This window comes from Anoplophora glabripennis, unplaced genomic scaffold, assembly GCF_000390285.2.
Source record: "Anoplophora glabripennis isolate ALB-LARVAE unplaced genomic scaffold, Agla_2.0 scaffold73, whole genome shotgun sequence".
NCBI lineage: Eukaryota > Metazoa > Arthropoda > Insecta > Coleoptera > Cerambycidae > Anoplophora > Anoplophora glabripennis.
Genome location: NW_019416874.1, coordinates 634729 through 654563, shown reverse-complemented (window position 1 = coordinate 654563; position 19835 = coordinate 634729). Strand labels below are relative to the sequence as shown.

Sequence of the window (19835 nt, the reverse complement as noted above, 5' to 3'; positions counted from 1 at the left end):
TCAAACTAAATTTGTGAAATTGACACATGTAGGAAAATTACTGCTTAACATCTCGGAAATGTTACAAGAAAAATTTGTAAACGACATACCAATTTATCCATTTTACGACAAATGGAAACTTTTCTTCATGTTACCCGTCAGTCATCTTTCATAACAAATCAAATAAATCGTAAACTCGCAGACTGTTCATTCTTTTCTCATGTCAAATAATTGTTCCAGGGTAGACATGTCTCAGGCTCACAGGAACGAAAGTTATTACCAGTGCTGCTCGGGATTCTGCATAGACTTGCTGCAGAAGTTTTCCGAAGAGCTGGGCTTCACATACGAGCTTGTCAAGGTCGAAGACGGCAAATGGGGAACGAACGAAAATGGGAAATGGAATGGTTTAATTGCAGATCTTGTCAATCGGAAAACGGACATGGTTTTGACGTCGCTCATGATCAACGCGGAACGGGAGGCTGTGGTGAGTTGATTGATATCCGACAAAACACTCCCATTCGATTATAAGTTAGTTTTTCATTTCTGACGCAATAAACACAGTTGTGTGGGATCAGCCGGAAAGATTTATCGGACCGTCACTCAATCCTGACAAACGTAACTATATTTGATAAAACCTAATAACTTGTTTCTCGATTGCTGTCGATACAGTGTCACGCAGAAGGTTTGCTACACAGGAATTTTTTCTCCAAAAGTATTTTCATTTTCAACAAGTTTATTAGTTTATTTATTATGAATAAATACTTTATGTATTAACATTAACCTATTCATGGACAGAGAAGCGCAAACGCATTTTTCCTATAATTTTTATTTTTTTTTGAAACGCGGGAATTTATCTTAGTAGTTCATACACTACATTAGCTAGTTTTATAAAAATACAAGGTGAGTTGAGATAATCGCACCAAACCCTACATGGGTTCTATAAGTCAAAATAATAAGAAAAAAACTCAAATGTTATGCGATTTTCATTTGTTTTCAAGCTATGACGTCCATTTCAATAAAATAATAATATCGCAGCCCCACAAAAAAAGTGGAATATCCGAAAGACAAGACCCTGGTATATATATATATATATATATATATGTTTTTGGGGTCACTGAATTTGAATGCGGTGTCCGTTTGATCTGATTAGCTCCGCATTAAGGTCAATTCAAGGTCAAATATAGAAAATCAATTGTCAACAAAGTAAACCAATATATCTATATGTTTTTGGGGTCGTTGAATCCGAATCCGGCGTCCGATTGACCCGATTAGCTCTGGAGTAAGGTCAGTTCAAGGTCAAATATAGAGAATCAATTGAGAACAAATGAAACCAATATATTGTAACGAATTCGCAATGTACACAAAGAATGACGAATGAAAAGTTACCTGACCGAACTTTGGATCATAAATAAAAATTAATTATTAATATAGCAAACAATAAAATAGTATAAAATTGTTAATATAAGATTCTGAATATAAAATAAGTAACAATTAAGGATATCACATAGTATAAAATTGGTAATTTTAATTTAATTCACAAATACAAAATATATATTTTTTTTAAATGCATGACATCGACACTTGTTAACACTCAGTACACTGAAAAAACAGAATTTAAACCTAGAGTGACGTATATCAAATAAAAGCCCAATATCCATAAATGAATCTGGTATGCATATTTTGGGAAGACGAGTAACTCTATAGAAGATATCTTAAATGAACTGAAGCCATATATGAAATTTTTTTATCAAATGTGAAATTAAATTATAATTTTCATCAAATGTCCAAACTAAAGTTGGCTTTACAAGTACCTGGAGATGACCTATAAAAAAAACATAAAATAAGGAATATTTTAATAATTAGTAATAGAATTGTATGTTAAAAATAAAAGGACATTTGTAACAAATGTATTAGTTATAAGAAGTGCAGTGAAAAGTGTTGTTAAAAAAAGGACATCCAAGGACTGGAAATTCTGTGAAGGGACCTTAAGAAAAATTAAGACCAAAAAAATCCAGAAAGAAGGAGAAACAACAGTTTATTGATTAGTTACGGCTTGGGTTTTGTAAAAACTAGTATAAAGCAGTTTCCAGATAGGTTTCCAGTGGCCCCATAAATGGTATAAAGGACATCTACATAGTTTCCAACAAGGAAAGATGCAAGTAGCAGATAAAAGGTACCTAAAATTGAAAAATAAAGTGCACTATAATAAAATTGATGGCTATAATCTAAAAATAATACATTACTAATACATTAAACCTTAGAAAAAGGATAAATAATAACAGGACTTACCTGAACGAAATTGAATACAAGCAATTTAATCATAATTTAAAAAAAAACTACAAAAATTTGATGAGCTCAAACAAAGTTATAAAAGGGACAGCCATTTTAATTTTAAGATGAATTTCAATTTGTAAATAATAAGAAAGTATGCATTTTACGATAGGCAAAACACAATACACGGACAAGTGATTAAAATAGAATAAATAACACTAATTACAAATATAGTAAAATTTTTAAATGAAAAGCACAGTCCTTGTATTGTATAAAACTGTAGTAGAATAGAAAAGGTATAAAGATAAATAAAATATTCTTTATTATTGTTAAAACAAAAAAAAATATCTAGAGAAGCCATTCACAATTTTAAGTCAACAAGTTGAAGTTTTGTTTTTTGAGAAATCCAACTAAAAATTTAAATAAATATTGTATTAAAAATTAAAAGTTAAAACTCTATTTATTCTGGCGTGCTGCATTGAACTAGTTTATGTATGAAAGATATAGAACCGACTCCTGAGATCTCAAATAAAACAAATATCTGAGTGACAGCTAGCAAGGGATAAAGAAAAGGTACAAGGTAAAACAAAAGAAAGGTTTGTATTGAACAATCTACAGTTAACCAAAACAAAAATTAAAAAAAATAACAAAGAAAAATTTTACTACAGAAACAAAACCAAAATAACGCAACACACAATACATGACACAAAATTGGCAAAATTAATATTTTCATAACAAATAACTAGACTAAAATCAAAATAATAATAATTTCTTAACAATATCTATACGTTTTTGGGGTCGCCGATTAGCTCTGGTTGAAGGTCAGTTCAAGGGCAAATATATAGAATCAATTGCCAACAAAGTAAACTCATATATCTGTATGTTTTTGGGGTTGCTGAATCCGAATCTGGTGTCCGTTTGATAAAATCAAATCTAGTTTAAAGTCAGTTCAAGGTCAAATGTAAAATAATATGTCTATACGTTTTGAAGCCGAATACCTACATTTTTTTATGAAATTCTAAGAAACCGTTTTGTATTCATGATTACAGTTGTAACAGTTTTTACATAAAACGAAGGACCACGATAATGTAATAATTTTCTACAAGGCGTTTTTTCCGTGTTCGCCGCATTTCCTTTCCTTCCCAATTGTTTCCCTGGGGTGTCATTACGTCGTAATTTTCCCTGGCGTGTCACTGCTCAGGCAATAAATTTCATCAGCTTCTGATAAAAATCTTTTACTTAATTTCGGGTGATAAGACGAAATTTAATTACTCGCTCTTTTAATTTACTCTCCTCTTAGAAGGGCCTTTAATTGAATCGCATCTGACATTTCTGAAGTGGATACACCGTACGCATTATTAATATACAGGGTCGTTAAAATTAGTGAACATTATTGGCAACCTTCACAGTTATTGAAAATAGATAAATACATTTATTTATTTATTTTCATGATATTTCTAGAATACATAAGTATATTGTATTCTTTCTTGTATGTCCTTAGAAGCTTAAGCTTGTTCCACACTGTTCTTATAACGTTTGAAAATTTCGAGAAATAACGAAACATACAACGCGATGTTAAAGTTTGGAACAAAATTCATAACTTTTATACTGAGGGATTTTTAAAAAAAACGCCGAGACAGGTCGATTTTATTCTCCCGAGGGGCATCTTGATTGACCGTTTCCGAGATATTTTGATTTTTAGGCAAAAATTGACAGATGCAGACTGTCAGCAAAATTTAGTTTTCTCGGAAAAACGGGTTTATTTTTTTGTGCAAATTTTCCAGTTTTTATACAGGGTGGTAAAAAAATGATCGAATATGAAGTTTAGGAAATGTGGAAAACTCGAAATTTTAAATGGAAACCCCTATTTTTTTAACGTATTGGTATTCTGCACTAAAATTGAGAGTAATTTTGCTAAAATTTCCCTATACCTAAAGCCAGTCGTTTTCATTTTATTTACCAATAAGCATTTCCTAAAAAGGTGTTTCCATTTGTTTCGCAGATTTTAGGTTGGCCGTGCCACTTGTCTCGAAAACACATCATAAATGTATGTGGGTTCGAGTCACTCCAATAATGGGAATTACTTATATCGAACAATCCATTTTTGCTAAATTTCGCCTCGTCAGTCCAAATAATATTATATAAAAATGATTTATTTTCTTGGAACCGTACCAAAATAATTCTACAAAAGCAAATTCTTTTTATAGTGTGTAGATATATAGATATATTTTAATAACTGAACTACAGAATACAAATATGGCTTAAATTTGTGTTTTAAAAGTATTCTCTGTATTTAACTCTTATTTATACCCGACTCCAATTCAACCTGTCTTAAAGACATTGTGGGATTTGCAGAAAAATAGCTATTTCTGTTTTCATCGTTAACAATTGGTTCATTTTTGTGACATTTTACCTTAACGGAAACGAAATTTTTGAAATTCTCTATCTTTTTCACAGTTTTTTGATATGCTTTCCGTTTTTCTTGATATCTAGCAGCAAACATGTCACAAGTTCTTGAAATAACTCTATCATATTATCCATAAATAATGAACAAATTTAAATAATCCTCATGAGTATAGTTTAATCTCTCTGGAATTTTTAAAGGTGAAAGCTATTAGCACAATTAAAAACCTATGATAGTTGTCATGTAACTAACCTGTCATGGCCAACCTAAAATGTGCGAAGCAAATGAAAACCATTTTAGGAAAAGGGAAATGTTTATTCGTAAAAATGAAAACGACTGTGTTTAGGTATAGGGAAACTTTAACAAAGTTACACTCAATTTTAGTTCAGAATGCGAATACGTTAAAAAAAATGGAGGTTTCCATTTAAAAATTTCGAGGTTTCCACGTTTTCTGAACTTCATATTCGATCATTTTTTTGACCACCCTGTATGAAAACTGGAAAATTTTCGTCTCAAATCCGATAAATTTCGTCTTCCCCTACAAAATATCCAATTCGCACAAAAAAAACCTGCGTTTCCGGGAAAACAACATTTTGCTGACGGTCTGTATCTGTCAATTTTTGCCTAAAAATCAAAATGTCTCGGAAACGATCAATCCTAAGTATGGAGTGTGCTAGATGTTTCAACTTAAAAATAAATGCTATTTCCAAAAATGCAATAATATACAGAGGGTTCCATTTAAAATAAAAAAATTGGTATCGACCGTGGTGGGACACCCTGTATTAATTGTTCCAAATAATGGAGAGACTATTCGACGCAGTTTCATCACTCAACTATATTTGTAAAGTTTAAAACTAGTTACTAGTTTAAGTAATTTGTTTATGTTAAGTTAGCTTGAAACAATTTGGAAGGCTGGGTCATTTTCTTACTCGTGCGTTTGTTAGATGTCCGTTAATTGTTACCGATTGAAAGTTTCCAAGAGCCAATTTAGATACGAATTTCCATAAATATTGCACAGCTGCAACGTTCAATACCTTTAAAACGTATAAAACTAGAGTTATTCCATTTTAACAGACCATTCATAAACAGCATTTTCGATTGCGCATTAATCGCACACGGGCACCAGAATCGCTAATGGCTCTCTAATGCATATTGGTGAAACTTTTCAAATGTACCAACCAATTTATCATATAACGATGTTTTCGATACTGGGCAAATGCCAAATCTCCATGGAATACTTTTAAAAGAAAGGCACAATATACAATTTGAAGAAAAAGGTAAATCATAGTTTCTTTTAGAAAATATTACTCGAACATAAATTTTGTTTTATACAAATACCTACATTTTCATTACCCATTTTAGATTGTTCTACCTGTCATTGTCGAATGATGTTGATTAGATGTCGTAAATGTCTTTCAATTATTTTTGGTAATTATTGTAAAAGTTCTGTCTAAAAATTCTGATATTAAATATTCAAGAGATGATCTGTAATTAGATACTGAGAATGAAATTGCTACTGTTGTTTCTTGCCAGAGAAATCAGGGGATAAATACCAACAAACTTTTTGTCACTATGAAACATGATGTAGAGGAAAGATCCTGACTCCTTAAGATTATTGCAACACTTCAAAACCTTAGATGGCGGTGACGACCTGACATTAATTTAATTGATAGGGTTCCGAAAAGCCAACGCGTGAAATCTAGTAATATTTGTGGAAACAGTTTTTATTTATTCTTCAATAAATAATTGAGTTAATACAACAGTTTCGTTAACATCAAAAGTGATTCATGTGTATACAACGCAGGACGAGATCTCAAAGAAATTATCGTTCTTCATCTTCTTCGCCTCTTTATGCGTCTCCAAGTGGTAGCAGTGTCAATGAATTATGTTCTCTTTCCATCAATAAAATGTTCCAAAAATAATATACTTAAACAAACCTGCTCAATAGTATGTGCCACAAATAGTACAATACACTGTAAAAAAATCACTCAATTTCACTCAATTTTACACAATAATGTATCAATTTCTGTCCACCCTCGATTGAGTGAAATTTTCATTCTATTACAAACTATTGCATCAGAAATGAGTAAGTTTTACTTAAATCCGAGTTACTGCTAACTATCAGTTGAGTGACTTTTGACTCTATTTTGAGTATGTAAAACCAATTAAGAGTTGATTTTTTCTCTAAGTTTAACTATTACTGAGTAATTTTTTACTCAGGCCTGTATATCCACTGCCCCACATCTCCCGTTCTTTTCCCACTACTCGACCGCGTACGAGCGCTTGGACGTGTTTGACCATGTTTGGAGGAATTTTTCACCTATTTCGCATCATTTTATCAAAGTAGAATGTGGAAACAAAGAGGTACTTTTTAGCAGCTCTTCTCTACGTGATTAGGATGATAATAGGACACCTAGAATACAGCATTTCTTTGAATTATTATATTATCTAAAAATTTCAATACATCAAATATTCATTTTTGTATTAATTATGTTTAAATATATCATTTCTAGTTTTTTCTTTGGATTGTCATTTATTACTAGCTGTTTATTCGGTATTAGCGTGGTGTAACCTGATATTATAATTACGGCATATAGCCCATGGAGGAGTTGTTTCTTTTGTTTAGAATATTATTTTATAAAATAATTATAAGGAAACTATGGTACAACTGTGTATCATTTAATCAACCACGTCCAAATACAGCCAAAGTATTAGATCGACTTTGTGTTAAAGTGTTAAAGAAAATTCCATTATCTTATAAGCAAGATGACAGAAATGTCCTCGCCTCCAATTTCCACTTAAGTGGTTAAACAGAACAGAGTTTATTTAGCAGATATCACGATTCGTTGAGTTAACCTTCTCGATTTTTTCTTAAGGGACATTTCAAACAAAGGGCTTACTGAGGTCCTTGAGATAATCAGATAATGTAAATGGCTCGAAACTGGGAAATATAGCCGGAATCATTTCGTTTTAATGCTGCATTGGGGAAAAGTAATTCAGGTTTTAGAATGAAGGGTATTATTGAAGTGAGTAGATCGTACATAAACAATACTTAAATGTCGTATAATTCCTATACTTGTGTTGAAGGATGTTCTGTATAAAAAATTTTATATGCCGCAATAATCTCACAGCGTCACTAATCTCGCTGAATCCAAATATAAAGTCAGAATTACCGAGAAATATACGGAAAACAGATGCTCCAAGAACGTCTATCGGACGTCCAAGTCCGTAAGCAAACGTCCATTGTATATGTTCTAATAATGAACGTCTTAACAACGTCTTTAGGATGTTCTGTACAGAAAACAGATGCTCCAAGAACGTCTATCGCACGTCCAAGTCCCTAAGCAGACGTCCATTATATACGTTCTAATAATGAACAACTTAACAACATCCTTAGGATGTTCTGTACTATTGTAGTGAAAGAATGCAAAATATGACATATTTTGGAAAGTATTTGTTGCAGCTACGAAACCAACCCCTCCCCTGTTTTCGAGGGTGCTAAGTCCGAATTTGAGGTCAGTCACCCTTGTTCATATTTTTCAAATATTATTGGATTCCATAAAACCAGATTGGAAATAGTTTTGGACCGTTCGAGGAGGTTGCGAGAGTTGAGAAGAGTCGTGATCATCATATTCGTGATCAGCACTGTGAGTACACATGTCTGCAAGGGACCCATTTTAAGTATTATGTCAAGAGCGCCAGCTTGACGTCGGACCGGTCTAACAGTTGCAAGGACAAAGAACAGGCGCGGGACGCACCAGGGTTCCAGGAAAAGGTCCACGGCAGATTGGCGCCAGGGACTAGATACTATACATTTCTTCTCACTACACTTTGTTTTCAATAAAAATACTTTTATTTTACCGTTGAGAGAGAGTTACATTTTGCTGCACGTCGAAAGCAACCCTCAGCACCCTCGAAAACGGTGGGGAAGCCGCCGGGGCCCGATATGAAAAAAGGATAGTTTTTGGCCAATTGCGGGGAATGCACAGGGTTAGAAATTCAACAGACCTCAAATTCGAATTCAGGGCTATCGAAAACGGGAGAAGGGGTTGTTTTGTAGGTGCAACAAATACTTCCCTACATTCCCTACATTCCCTACATTCTTTCACTACACTATATGGGCTAAAATTCATCAAGTTACTTCATTGTATATAAAACCTTGTATCTATTTAAAAATGACATGAACAAAACTTTGATAATTGAAAAACATTATGCATTTTACAAACTAAAGACTTTAGTGTTTATATTTACATTTTTTGTCCATTTACAAAATAAAAGATCTTTTAAACTTTTATGGTTCCTTGAAAATGCCGAGTTCAAAAATTTGAAATATAAGCTTTTATTGCATCTATCTATTGATTTTATTATAACTATGCTTTGTTAGAACCTGCTTGGTCAAGTTTATGGGTACTCAAATGGATATTATTTCGGTTTATAGCCTGCTGTGTAAGAGGTAAACAAGTTGTAACTATCAGCTGCAACTGCTTCACTGCTCTTGTGTATGCTATTAAGTACGACATTATACACAGACAAATTTAAACGGTCTAGTATGCACATATTATAATGTTTTTTTCCAACCGTCACAAAACTATGACATTTTTTGACTGTCAGAAGACTCTAACGTTGACGTTTTCCTTACTGACAATGAGGAAAAAATGGTATCTTAGCAACAAAAAGTAGGAGCTAAAGATGACACTTTTAATCCTTAGATTATAAAAGTTTATTCAACAATATTTACAATAACTTTTTTTATCTACATTGATATTAAATACAGTTTGAACAAGTAAGGTCACCACCGCTGTCAACTAAACGGGTAGCAGACGTTCGTCGTAATGCGTGTCCACTGTACTATTTCCAGTTGTCCAGCATTAAAAATTTCGCACTTCTTTCTACTCACGGTACAGATTTTATGAATATCGACCACCATTCAATGACACATGTGACAGTAACATATCTGAGAATAATCTACCAATCCAGGTGGACGTAAAGCAACATGTTTCGATAAAAACTTAAATAATTCTCTCCCAACACAGTAAAAGAACGGGGTCTCTTGGTTTTGGTATTGGGAATTTTTGTAATTAAGGCAGATTTCACATCTTCAACATTATCAATTGTTAAATTGACTAATTCATCAGAATGGCATACGTCTACTAATCCCAATATTAGGACGAGTTAAAAAGCTTTTTAAAAATTTTATTCTTTTATTTTTAAAGCGTTTACCTTCATCATCAAATATAAATTATTAGGTGCATTATTCAAAAAGCAATCAACTTGCTCCTTTGTCTCTCATTTTGTCTCTTGAGAAAAGCAAGTAACTGAATATTCCCCTTCTTTATATCCAACGTTGATTGCAACATTGAATATTGTGACCAAACCGTTGACGGCTTCATTTTATTTGCTAAATTTGAGAAATATACCAACTATTCTAAACACAACTTAATATTTTTTTCTTTGCGCCAATCCAGAAAACGTTGGTAGACACATTCATAAATTTTTCGAACAAATTGAACCACAAACAATCACAAATGAAGTCAATTAGCAATATGTCGACTAATAGTCCAGGCGGTATCTGTTTTATAAAGGGTATACATGGGTAAAACGCATATGATCGGAGATTTTTGCTTTAACGGCTTCTAAACAACATTAGAAATCATAATTTTTCTATGCAAATAAAAAAAAATGTGGGCTTAATTGTTATTGCAAAAAAGTATAAAAAAATAGCAAAAAAATTCATTTTTTTCGTGGATTTCTCGTCGACAACTTAGCAACTATTCATTTTAGACAAAAATGGAAGAGGAAAAAAAGTTTTGTAATTAAATTTTGATCAAGATAGAGTTAGTTGCAATTCGAAAAAATAATTATTGTTATTGCAAAAATCGGAAAAATCATTTAAAAAATGGCAAAAAATGCTAGTTTATTTGTCAATTTTTTTCAGGCACTTGAATAATACCTAGGATCTTCATACTTTTCCCAATTAAACTTCTTAGTGCATAGAATCATCACACCAAATTTCATCCAATTCGGTTAGATAATTTTTACATAATAATTGTTTAAATTTTTAATTTTTTTTAAATTAAAAAATTTTCAAAATCAAATTTCTAAAAATCTAAAGCCTTTGAATACTTGAAAATTTCACCACAAAAAGAAGAACACTCAAGCTTTAAAATGGTTTATGAAAAATTTAATTCGGACGCTTAGGTGAGCCATGGTGATTGTTTAAACATTTCGCAATTTTCACGCTTATAAAAAATTGCAATAATTTAATATTTTTGAAATTTTTTTTTTATTTTAAAATATGGTTTGAAAGTACTCGGAAAGACGAGTACTTAAAAAAAACCTGATGATCCGCCCATTATTTTCGGAGTTATAGCCCCTATTTACAGCAAAACTATAAGGGTATAAGGGCTGTTTTTTGAACTAATAGGTGTGTCATCCCGAGTACTTTCCAGATATAAATTTTCAAAATTTGCAATCACGGGCGTCCCATTTAAAATGTCACTCAAAGATATTCAAGACCGCGTGAAATCAATGAGGTATCAGTGGTGGGGGGAGCAAACACACAGCTACTCCGATCTGAATTCTCGAGTTCAAAATTGCGACACTCGGAAAAATTTCACTTATCTCAGCGTCTAATGGACCAATTTCGATGATTTTTTTTTAAATCGATGTCTCGCAACTAAAAAATTCAATTATCATATTTTCAACTACATTTTATTATTAATTATTGGACTTTTGACATGCCGATAAACAGTTACTTTAAAAAATGATTAATTTATTATGTTTATTTATTTACTATGTTAATTTTCACGACCAAAATTTTTGCATGTTGCACCATGTTGTTGGTATTAATTAAGTATCCAAAAGATTCTTATACTTTTTTTATAAATAAAAAATAAATTTTAGATAAATATTTTAAAAGTAAACGAAAAAATTAAAATTATAATTATTCACAATTTATTTTTTTTTGAAAGATTTTTAGAAATTTATCGTACAACTAAAAATTAATACCAATTTTCAGTTGTTTATTTAAATAATTATTGTTTAAACAATTTTATAATATTTAAACAAACTTACTAGTATTACCTGGTGCAACATGCAAAAATTTTGGTCGTGAATATTAACATAGTAAATAAATAAACATAATAAATTAATCATTTTTTAAAGTAACTGTTTATCGGCATGTCAAAAGTCCAATAATTAATAATAAAAGGTAGTTGAAAATATGATAATTGAATTTTTTAAGTTGCGAGACATCGATTTAAAAAAAAATCATCGAAATTGGTCCATTAGAAGCTGAGATAAGTGAAATTTTTCCGAGCGTCGCAGTTTTGAACTCGAGAATTCAGATCGGAGTAGCTGTGTGTTTGCTCCCCCCACCACTGATACCTCATTGATTTCACGCGGTCTTGAATATCTTTGAGTGACATTTTAAATGGGACGCCCGTGATTGCAAATTTTGAAAATTTATATCTGGAAAGTACTCGGAATGACAAACCTATTAGTTCAAAAAACAGCCCTTATACCCTTATAGTTTTGCTGTAAATAAGGGTTAACTTTAACGGGCTATAACTCCGAAAATAATGGGCGGATCATCAGGTTTTTTTTTAAATACTCGTCTTTCCGAGTACTTTCAAACCATATTTTAAAATAAAAAAAAATTTAAAAAAACATTAAATTATTGCAATTGTTTATAAGCGTGAAAATTGCGAAAATGTTTAAACAATCACCACGGCTCACCTAATCGTCCGATTTGAATTTTTCAAAAACCATTTTAAAGCTTGAGAGCTCTTCTTTTTGTGGTGAAATTTTCAAGTATTCAAAGGCTTTAGATTTTTAGAAATTTGATTTTGAAAATTTTTTAATTTAAAAAAAATAAAAAATTTAAACAATTATTATGTAAAAATTATCTAACCGAATTGGATGAAATTTGGTGTGATGATTCTATGCACTAAGAAGTTTAATTGGGAAAAGTATGAAGATCCTAGGTATTATTCAAGTGTCTGAAAAAAATTGACAAATAAACTAGCATCTTTGCAATTTTTTAAATGATTTTTCCGATTTTTGCAATAACAATAATTATTTTTCGAATTGCAACTAACTCTATCTTGATCAAAATTTAATTACAAAACTTTGTTTCCTGTTTCATTTTTGTCTAAAATGGATAGTTGCTAAGTTGTCGACGAGAAATCCAAGAAAAAAATTTGTTTCTATTTTTTTATACTTTTTTGCAATAACAATTAAGCCCACATTTTTTTTTATTTGCATAGAAAAATTATGATTTCTAATGTTGTTTAGAAACCGTTAAAGCAAAAATCTCCGATCATATACGTTTTACCCAACCCGAAACAGATACCGCCTGGACTATAATGTTTGACTATAACGATGACCACATTGATATATCCTACTTACCTACTTTGCTTTATTATCCAAATTTGGTTTGAATAATTTCAAACCACAAATTAATAATTAAATGGGGATTTCGGTTGCAGAAAAAATAGCATGTTTTTCTCGGATTAAAAGTGTCTTTTTCATCTCGCCATAAAAGTAACACTTTTAATCCTAATATAATAATATAATATTCTTGTGGATATTCAGGGTTTGCCATCGAAAAATAATAATCCATGCGACTTTTTTTGTCGATATTAGGAAAAGAGTTTCTTGCAAAAGATGTGAAAGACTAGAAAATTTATTTTATTTTTTTAAACAATACTGGGTTATTTAATCGGTACTATTCTTTTAAAACAGTACTGGGAACGAAACCGGGAATGGCGGTTATATTTTGAGTTCATAAAATAAGTGTAGCATGTTTGGATTTAAACTGTCATAAAATAACGACATAGCCTCATTTGCCATATTTAAAATTAAAATTTGCCATCAAAAAGTTTATTTTACATAAAAATTTTTGTTTTAAATTCTCCAGTTCAAAAGTTGAAAAAAAAAACGGACTATTCTAAACGTACGGTGTATGTCTTCCTCCTTTTGCTTTTTATTTTGCGTGTAAGAAAAATTTTACTGGATGTGGTTAAATATTATTTTTATATTACCCATTTGGTCTGGTTCGTAATGTTGAGACGAGTAATGGGTAATTAACGTGCCAAGCTTGTCAACTTCAGACAGTGTTAACGTAACCGCATAAACATAATTAACAGTAACGTAACCGGAATGTGGTATTCCGACAGAGGCTCGTTATATCCAGGTGAAGGGACCAATAAACAATAAACATGAAAATAAATTCAGCTAATCCAGGAATTGAAACCTGTGACAGTTGTCATGTTGATTGTTACTTATATCATTTTAAGAAAAAGGAAATGTTTATTCATAAATAAAATGAAATCCACTGGGTTTAGGTATAGGGAAACTTTAACAAAGTTACACTTAATTTTAGTGCAGAATGCGAATACGTTACAAAAATTAGGGGTTTCCATTTAAAAATTTCGAGTTTTCCATTTTTTCTGAAATTCATATTCGATAATTTTTTTGACCGCCCTGTATAAAAACTGGAAAATTGTATGTCAAATTCGATAAATTAGGTCTACCTCTACAAAATGTCCAATTTTCACAAAAAAATAAACCTGTTTTCGGAAAAACTGCTGACAGTCTGCATCTGTCAATTTTTGCTATATGTTTTCAACTTAAAAATAGATGCTCTTTCCAAAAATTCAATAATATACAGGGGGTTCCATTTAAAATAAGAAAGTTAGTATCGACTTTCGGTATAACCGGAAGTATGATGACCTTGAAAATATTTTTGCTTGGTAGAGCACGGTCCGTTTTACACCATCACAATTTTAAAAAAATCCTTCGAGCGGTTTGCCAGATATCCATCGATGAAGTTCGTGGTGGGACACCCTGTATTGTATTGGACAGACATTTTAGGGTCTGGGTTTTTGTTTTTGCACGCGCAAGACCTCATCTGGGCCAATATTTGATTTTTCTTGGTTATGTTGATATGGTATATGTTAATAGTAATGACAATAAGGGTTTAAAACAAACTCTTTTATTTGACTTATCTATTTTCTGATTACAAATATGTATTTAGTTCAATGGGCATATGACGTGAATTAGTAAATTAGTTACATTCGTCACACTACTAAATACGTGTAGCTGAAGCTTTTTTAATCTCTACAAATTCCCCTTGTCGAGATAATTGTTGACGTAGCATTAAAAGCGGTGAAATAATTGTTTTCCGGTTTAGAATTCCAAGATTTGAGATAGAGCCAAGCAGGAGGGTATTATCCTATTACCTATAACAAAATAAAACTCTTTTGTAGAGAAAATGAAAATTGTTATCTGCGGATATATAGAAACACCAAAGTAGACGGTTCTGTGAAATTAAATTGAGATATTTTGCTTGATTTCCGATCAAAAATATGATAAATAATTTAGATAAATTTAAGTAAAATATACTGTAGAGGAACTATAGCATTAATGGTGCAATTGGTAATAAATTAACAGAACGCTAGTTATTAAAAATAGATCCATCATAATCGGGAAATTTAAAAATCAGTCGTGTATTTTGTGTTGGTTTTGCAATGCCAACGTAGTGATGAACGAGTGTATTGGCAACGAAACTCCAACAAAATAAAAACTCTGAACGCTAATTGCCTGGCGGTATTCATTTAAATTTCCGCAGTTAGGAATACTTTGTTTCTGAAACTTTTTTTGTTAATGCTATTTTCCAAATAACAGTCAAGAGCACGATAATTGCCTAGAATGAGGTCACATTTTAAGAAAAACTTGTTTGCTGTTTTCCATTTATATCGCTCTGAGAATGTGGTGCAAAAACTATACATTTTAATTTCAAAAATAAAAAAAAAATTACGATTACGTGTATTTATATGTTAAAAACATTTTTCATTTTCTCGTAAACGGTTTAGGAAATATTGAGGATAATAGATTTTCAGTAACTTGTCTTTTAGGAGATGACTCTTTCATGAGAAAAAAAAGAGTATTGAAAAAGTAAAAGCCTTTGCTCCTTATTTCATCCTGACTTAAATGGGGAATACCCTTCAGGTAATGTACCTATTTAATATCTTACAGATAAAATAAGATAAGTAGGTAAATCTCAACCAGAAGTTCATTCTGCTTTTCCTAAATTTTGTCCTATTATAGGTACCATTTTGAGGCGCTGAACACGATGCCATTAGTAAAATTTACCCATGACCTCGATATTTCTCAGAAAACTCAGTATTTAGGTGAAAACTGGCCTAAATATGAGTCAAAACTGATTTTTTCCTAAATTTTGTCCAAATATAACATTTTCGTATTATTTCAAAGCGCTGAACATGATACCAGTAGTAAAAATTACCCATGATCTCCATATTTTTCAGAAAATCCACTATTTGGATGAACACTGATCCGAACATGGGTCAAAACTGTTTTTTTTCCTAAATTTTGTCCAAATTTTTTCCTAAATTCTGTCCAAATTTATCATTTTTGTAGGTTTTTGAGGCTCTGAACACGATCCACTTGGTAAAATTTACCCCTGACCTTTATATTTCTCAAAAAAGCCACTATTTTGATGAAAACTGGCCCAAATATGGATCAAAACTGATTTTTTTTTCTAAATTTTGTCCAATCATATTATTTTCGTAGTATTTTGAGCGCTGAACACAATGCCATTATTAAAATTTACCAATGACCTCGATACTGCTCAGTAAATTCACTATTTGGGTGAAAACTGGCCAAAATACTACGAAAAAATCAATTTTGATCCATATTTAGCCCAGTTTTCATCCAAATAGTGGATTTTCTGAGAAATATTGAGGTTATAGGTAAATTTTAATAATGGCGTGGTGTTTAGCGCATCCAAATACTGCAATCACTTATACCGTTGACCAATCAAAATATCTCCTTCACTTTATGTGACTCAATATTTTTCTGTATTAGTGGAGACTCAATTGCTCCTTACTCCAACGATCCATCGAGTAAGTTACTATATATTGCCAATTAATATGTATTTTGTTACAGGTGGATTTCAGCGTACCATTTATGGAAACCGGGATTGCAATAGTTGTGGCGAAACGTACGGGCATTATCTCTCCCACTGCATTCTTGGAGCCGTTCGATACCGCATCGTGGATGTTGGTAGGGGTTGTTGCAATCCAGGCGGCTACATTCACAATATTCCTGTTCGAGTGGCTCTCGCCCAGCGGTTTTAATATGAAGGTGTCATTTAATCAGGTGAATAATGCGGATAATGTTAGATAGGTATGCATGTGTATGTGTGTATACATATCAGACACAAAGTTACAATTGTGTATCTAATTTCCACAGTTATCAAAACATTTAGGTCTTGCAAATTAACGCCTATACATATTCTTTGGAAAATCTCCAAATCCTGTTGTAATTTTACGTTTCTTTCAAGGGTCAGTGGTGATAAAGGTTGAATTTAACGATTTTTTTTAATTATCTTAATAATCTTTACTTATCTCTAACATCAATTATGTGGGTTTGCAGAAGAAACAGACCCATAGACAAGTCAACTCAACTAATTATTTTTGAAAATATACTGTAAACTCGACAAAAATTTATCAAACTGTATAAGAAGAGAAGGATATAAGGATTCGGGATGAATTAATAATTATCGGGTTATGATAATATATGGCATGAGTATTTATGAAAGGAAAGAACACCTTTAGATGAAAATTCCAAAAACAGACCAAGGTTTTACATATGTTGATATATAATAAGAACGGCAATTTTAGGACAAAAAGACAAAATGTGAATCCATTTAAACAATACTTACTATATCTTAAAAATTAATCAAAAGAGAAATATCTAGGAGTGATGAGCTTACCAGGAATGCCCATTTGGAAGAAGTCGAAGCCTTATTGTGTGTGCCTTATCGGTAAAACCTGGGAAATGAAACCAAGGATGGCATACAGGTTGTATACATCGATAGTAAGACCTAGGATAATTTATGGCGCAGTAGTATGGTGACAAAAAACACGACAGACCTTATTGACGGAAAAACTGAAGAAAAATCCAGAACTTGGCCCGTTTGGGTATAATGAGCACGATGTATCGACCCCGACAGCTGCACTAGAAGTCATCTACCACCACTTCATGTGGTGGTGGAATGAGAAGCGTGGTTAGCAGCATACTGGCTCAGGAACAATAACTGGAGAGACAGTCCCTATTCCAGGATTATGGAAACATCTATGTCGGAACCAACTCTGGGGACGGTAAACGACATGATCGATACCTTGGAAAAATGGAGCCTGGTATGGTTTACGGACGGATCCAGGGGAACGGTGAAAAAATGCGTGGACTCATATCCAAATGGAGTGTAAGCTACAGTTTGGAGAGCTCTCCCACTGTATTTCAAGCAGAAATCTTCGCAATAATGGCGTGTTTAGCTGAGAATGTAGAGAATGTAGAGGTTATAAACATATACTCATACATTCTCTGACAGTCAAGCAGCAATTAAGGCTTTCTTTAGACACACACAAGGTAAGTTGAAAACTTGAAATGAGAAAGCGAATGAACTTGCTAGGAAGGGATCAGAAACAGAGTTCATTGGTCTGGCGCCCTTCTGTGGTACATCTCAGAGTATGGTCACGGGGGTTTTGGGCAAATGGACTGAATCAGGACATACGAAATATTGGGCTTCAAGGCTAGGGCAAAGCCATGCGAAGGAACTTATGGAATACCCTTTGCAGAAAGGAATGATTGAGTTGTTGAGCTTGAATAAAATTCGGTTCAGAAAAACGACAAGACTTATATCGGAACACTGTCACTTTAGGAAACATCTACATAGGCTGAAGGTTGTAGATAGTTCGGTCTGCCGGGGATGTGACTCTGCGGATGAAACTTATCTGCATATCCTGGAACGCAAGGAGCTGAGAAAAGTGTCGGCTAGGAAGTACTATTACGTTTTTTCAATATAGATACAAAGAGAAAAATCTCTTGTAACCTAAGTCTGTATGTCCCAGATCATGGGTCTACAGGAGCTTACACCCTGCTGAAGTTCTGCCTCCTGGTTAAGTGATTACAACAAAAACAAGATTACTGACTCAGTTCCTCGTTCCTGGTTATACATTTTCGTACACTCAGGATTATGGGGAAGCCTGCCAACTCTCAGTGATGTAGTTTCGAATCCCTGACATAAGACAGCAATGTTCCCAGAGAGCTTCGTAGTTATACATCTTCACACATGCTGGGTTAAGAAGTTGTTACGAGGTTCTAGGGTTAGGGAAGCCAATCACATAATTTTGGACCCCAGATATATGTGATCCATGTTCCCACAGAGTTTGATGGTTCTACACTCTCGCACCTCCCGGATGGTGCAATGAGATCATAAATTCGAATGTTTCTCAAATCACTGACTATAAAGCTACTTTCAAACTTCGATAACCACTTTCAAGAGAAATGTGTACGAAGTTGTACCGTATTTTGATTTTTTATTTATGATCTTTAACATTTATTTCAAAATTTTGACTTAAATGACTACAAAAAAGGTCTATTGGTACTAGATCAGATTATTCTGCAAACCAAATAGAATTAACGTTAAAAAATATTGTATCTGCTTTTAGACGGAAACTGGTTGGTCATTTTGAAAATACGTTAATTAATTTCAATACCTTGACTGCGAATTCATACATCTTAATTAATTTATTTTGTCGGGTATATCCTTAATAACTAACTGTGGATAATTGTGGACAATTCAATTAGAAAGATGTTCCTTTTGTATTATTAGAAATTGTAATAAATTATTGTCAATTAACGGTTTTAGGGAACTGTAATTCATAATTTGCAGGATGTAAAAGACATTTGGATTTTCAGTATTAAATGGAATATTTAAAACCTTACGTCCAACCAACTCTCTAAATTGTACAAGAGCAGTATAACGATAACAATATGGCTATTATCTTACGCAAAGCAAAGGGTTCGTATACACAAAATATTTTATATATCACATTTACAATGGCTGTGGTTGCTGCCGGCCTGTTTTAATGAATTAAAAGCAGATTAAGTTCCAGCTGTATATATATTATTGGTCCCCTAGCTACAATATATTAATATTCAAATTTTACTAAACAATGATGTTGAGGATAGTAATCGTGAATGTTTGTTCCTAGAAAAATTGTTATTTAGAGGAAAAAGTATATAATATAACATTTATGAAAGTTAATACATTTTTCTTTGTAAATCTATGAGAAATGCAGTCAAAATTTTC

At 32.3% G+C, this 19835-nt stretch overlaps 1 protein-coding gene across 1 annotated transcript in view; it reads left to right on the top strand.

Moving 5' to 3' along the window:
• The first annotated feature begins 226 nt into the window (after positions 1-226).
• LOC108904991 (glutamate receptor ionotropic, NMDA 2D-like) overlaps positions 227-19835 on the top strand; it is a 49137-nt gene continuing 29528 nt past the window's right edge. Inside the window, exons 1-2 of the mRNA XM_018707741.1 lie at positions 227-463; positions 16625-16837. Of these exons, the coding sequence (XP_018563257.1) occupies positions 227-463; positions 16625-16837 (450 nt within the window). The remainder of the gene's footprint in view (positions 464-16624; positions 16838-19835) is intronic.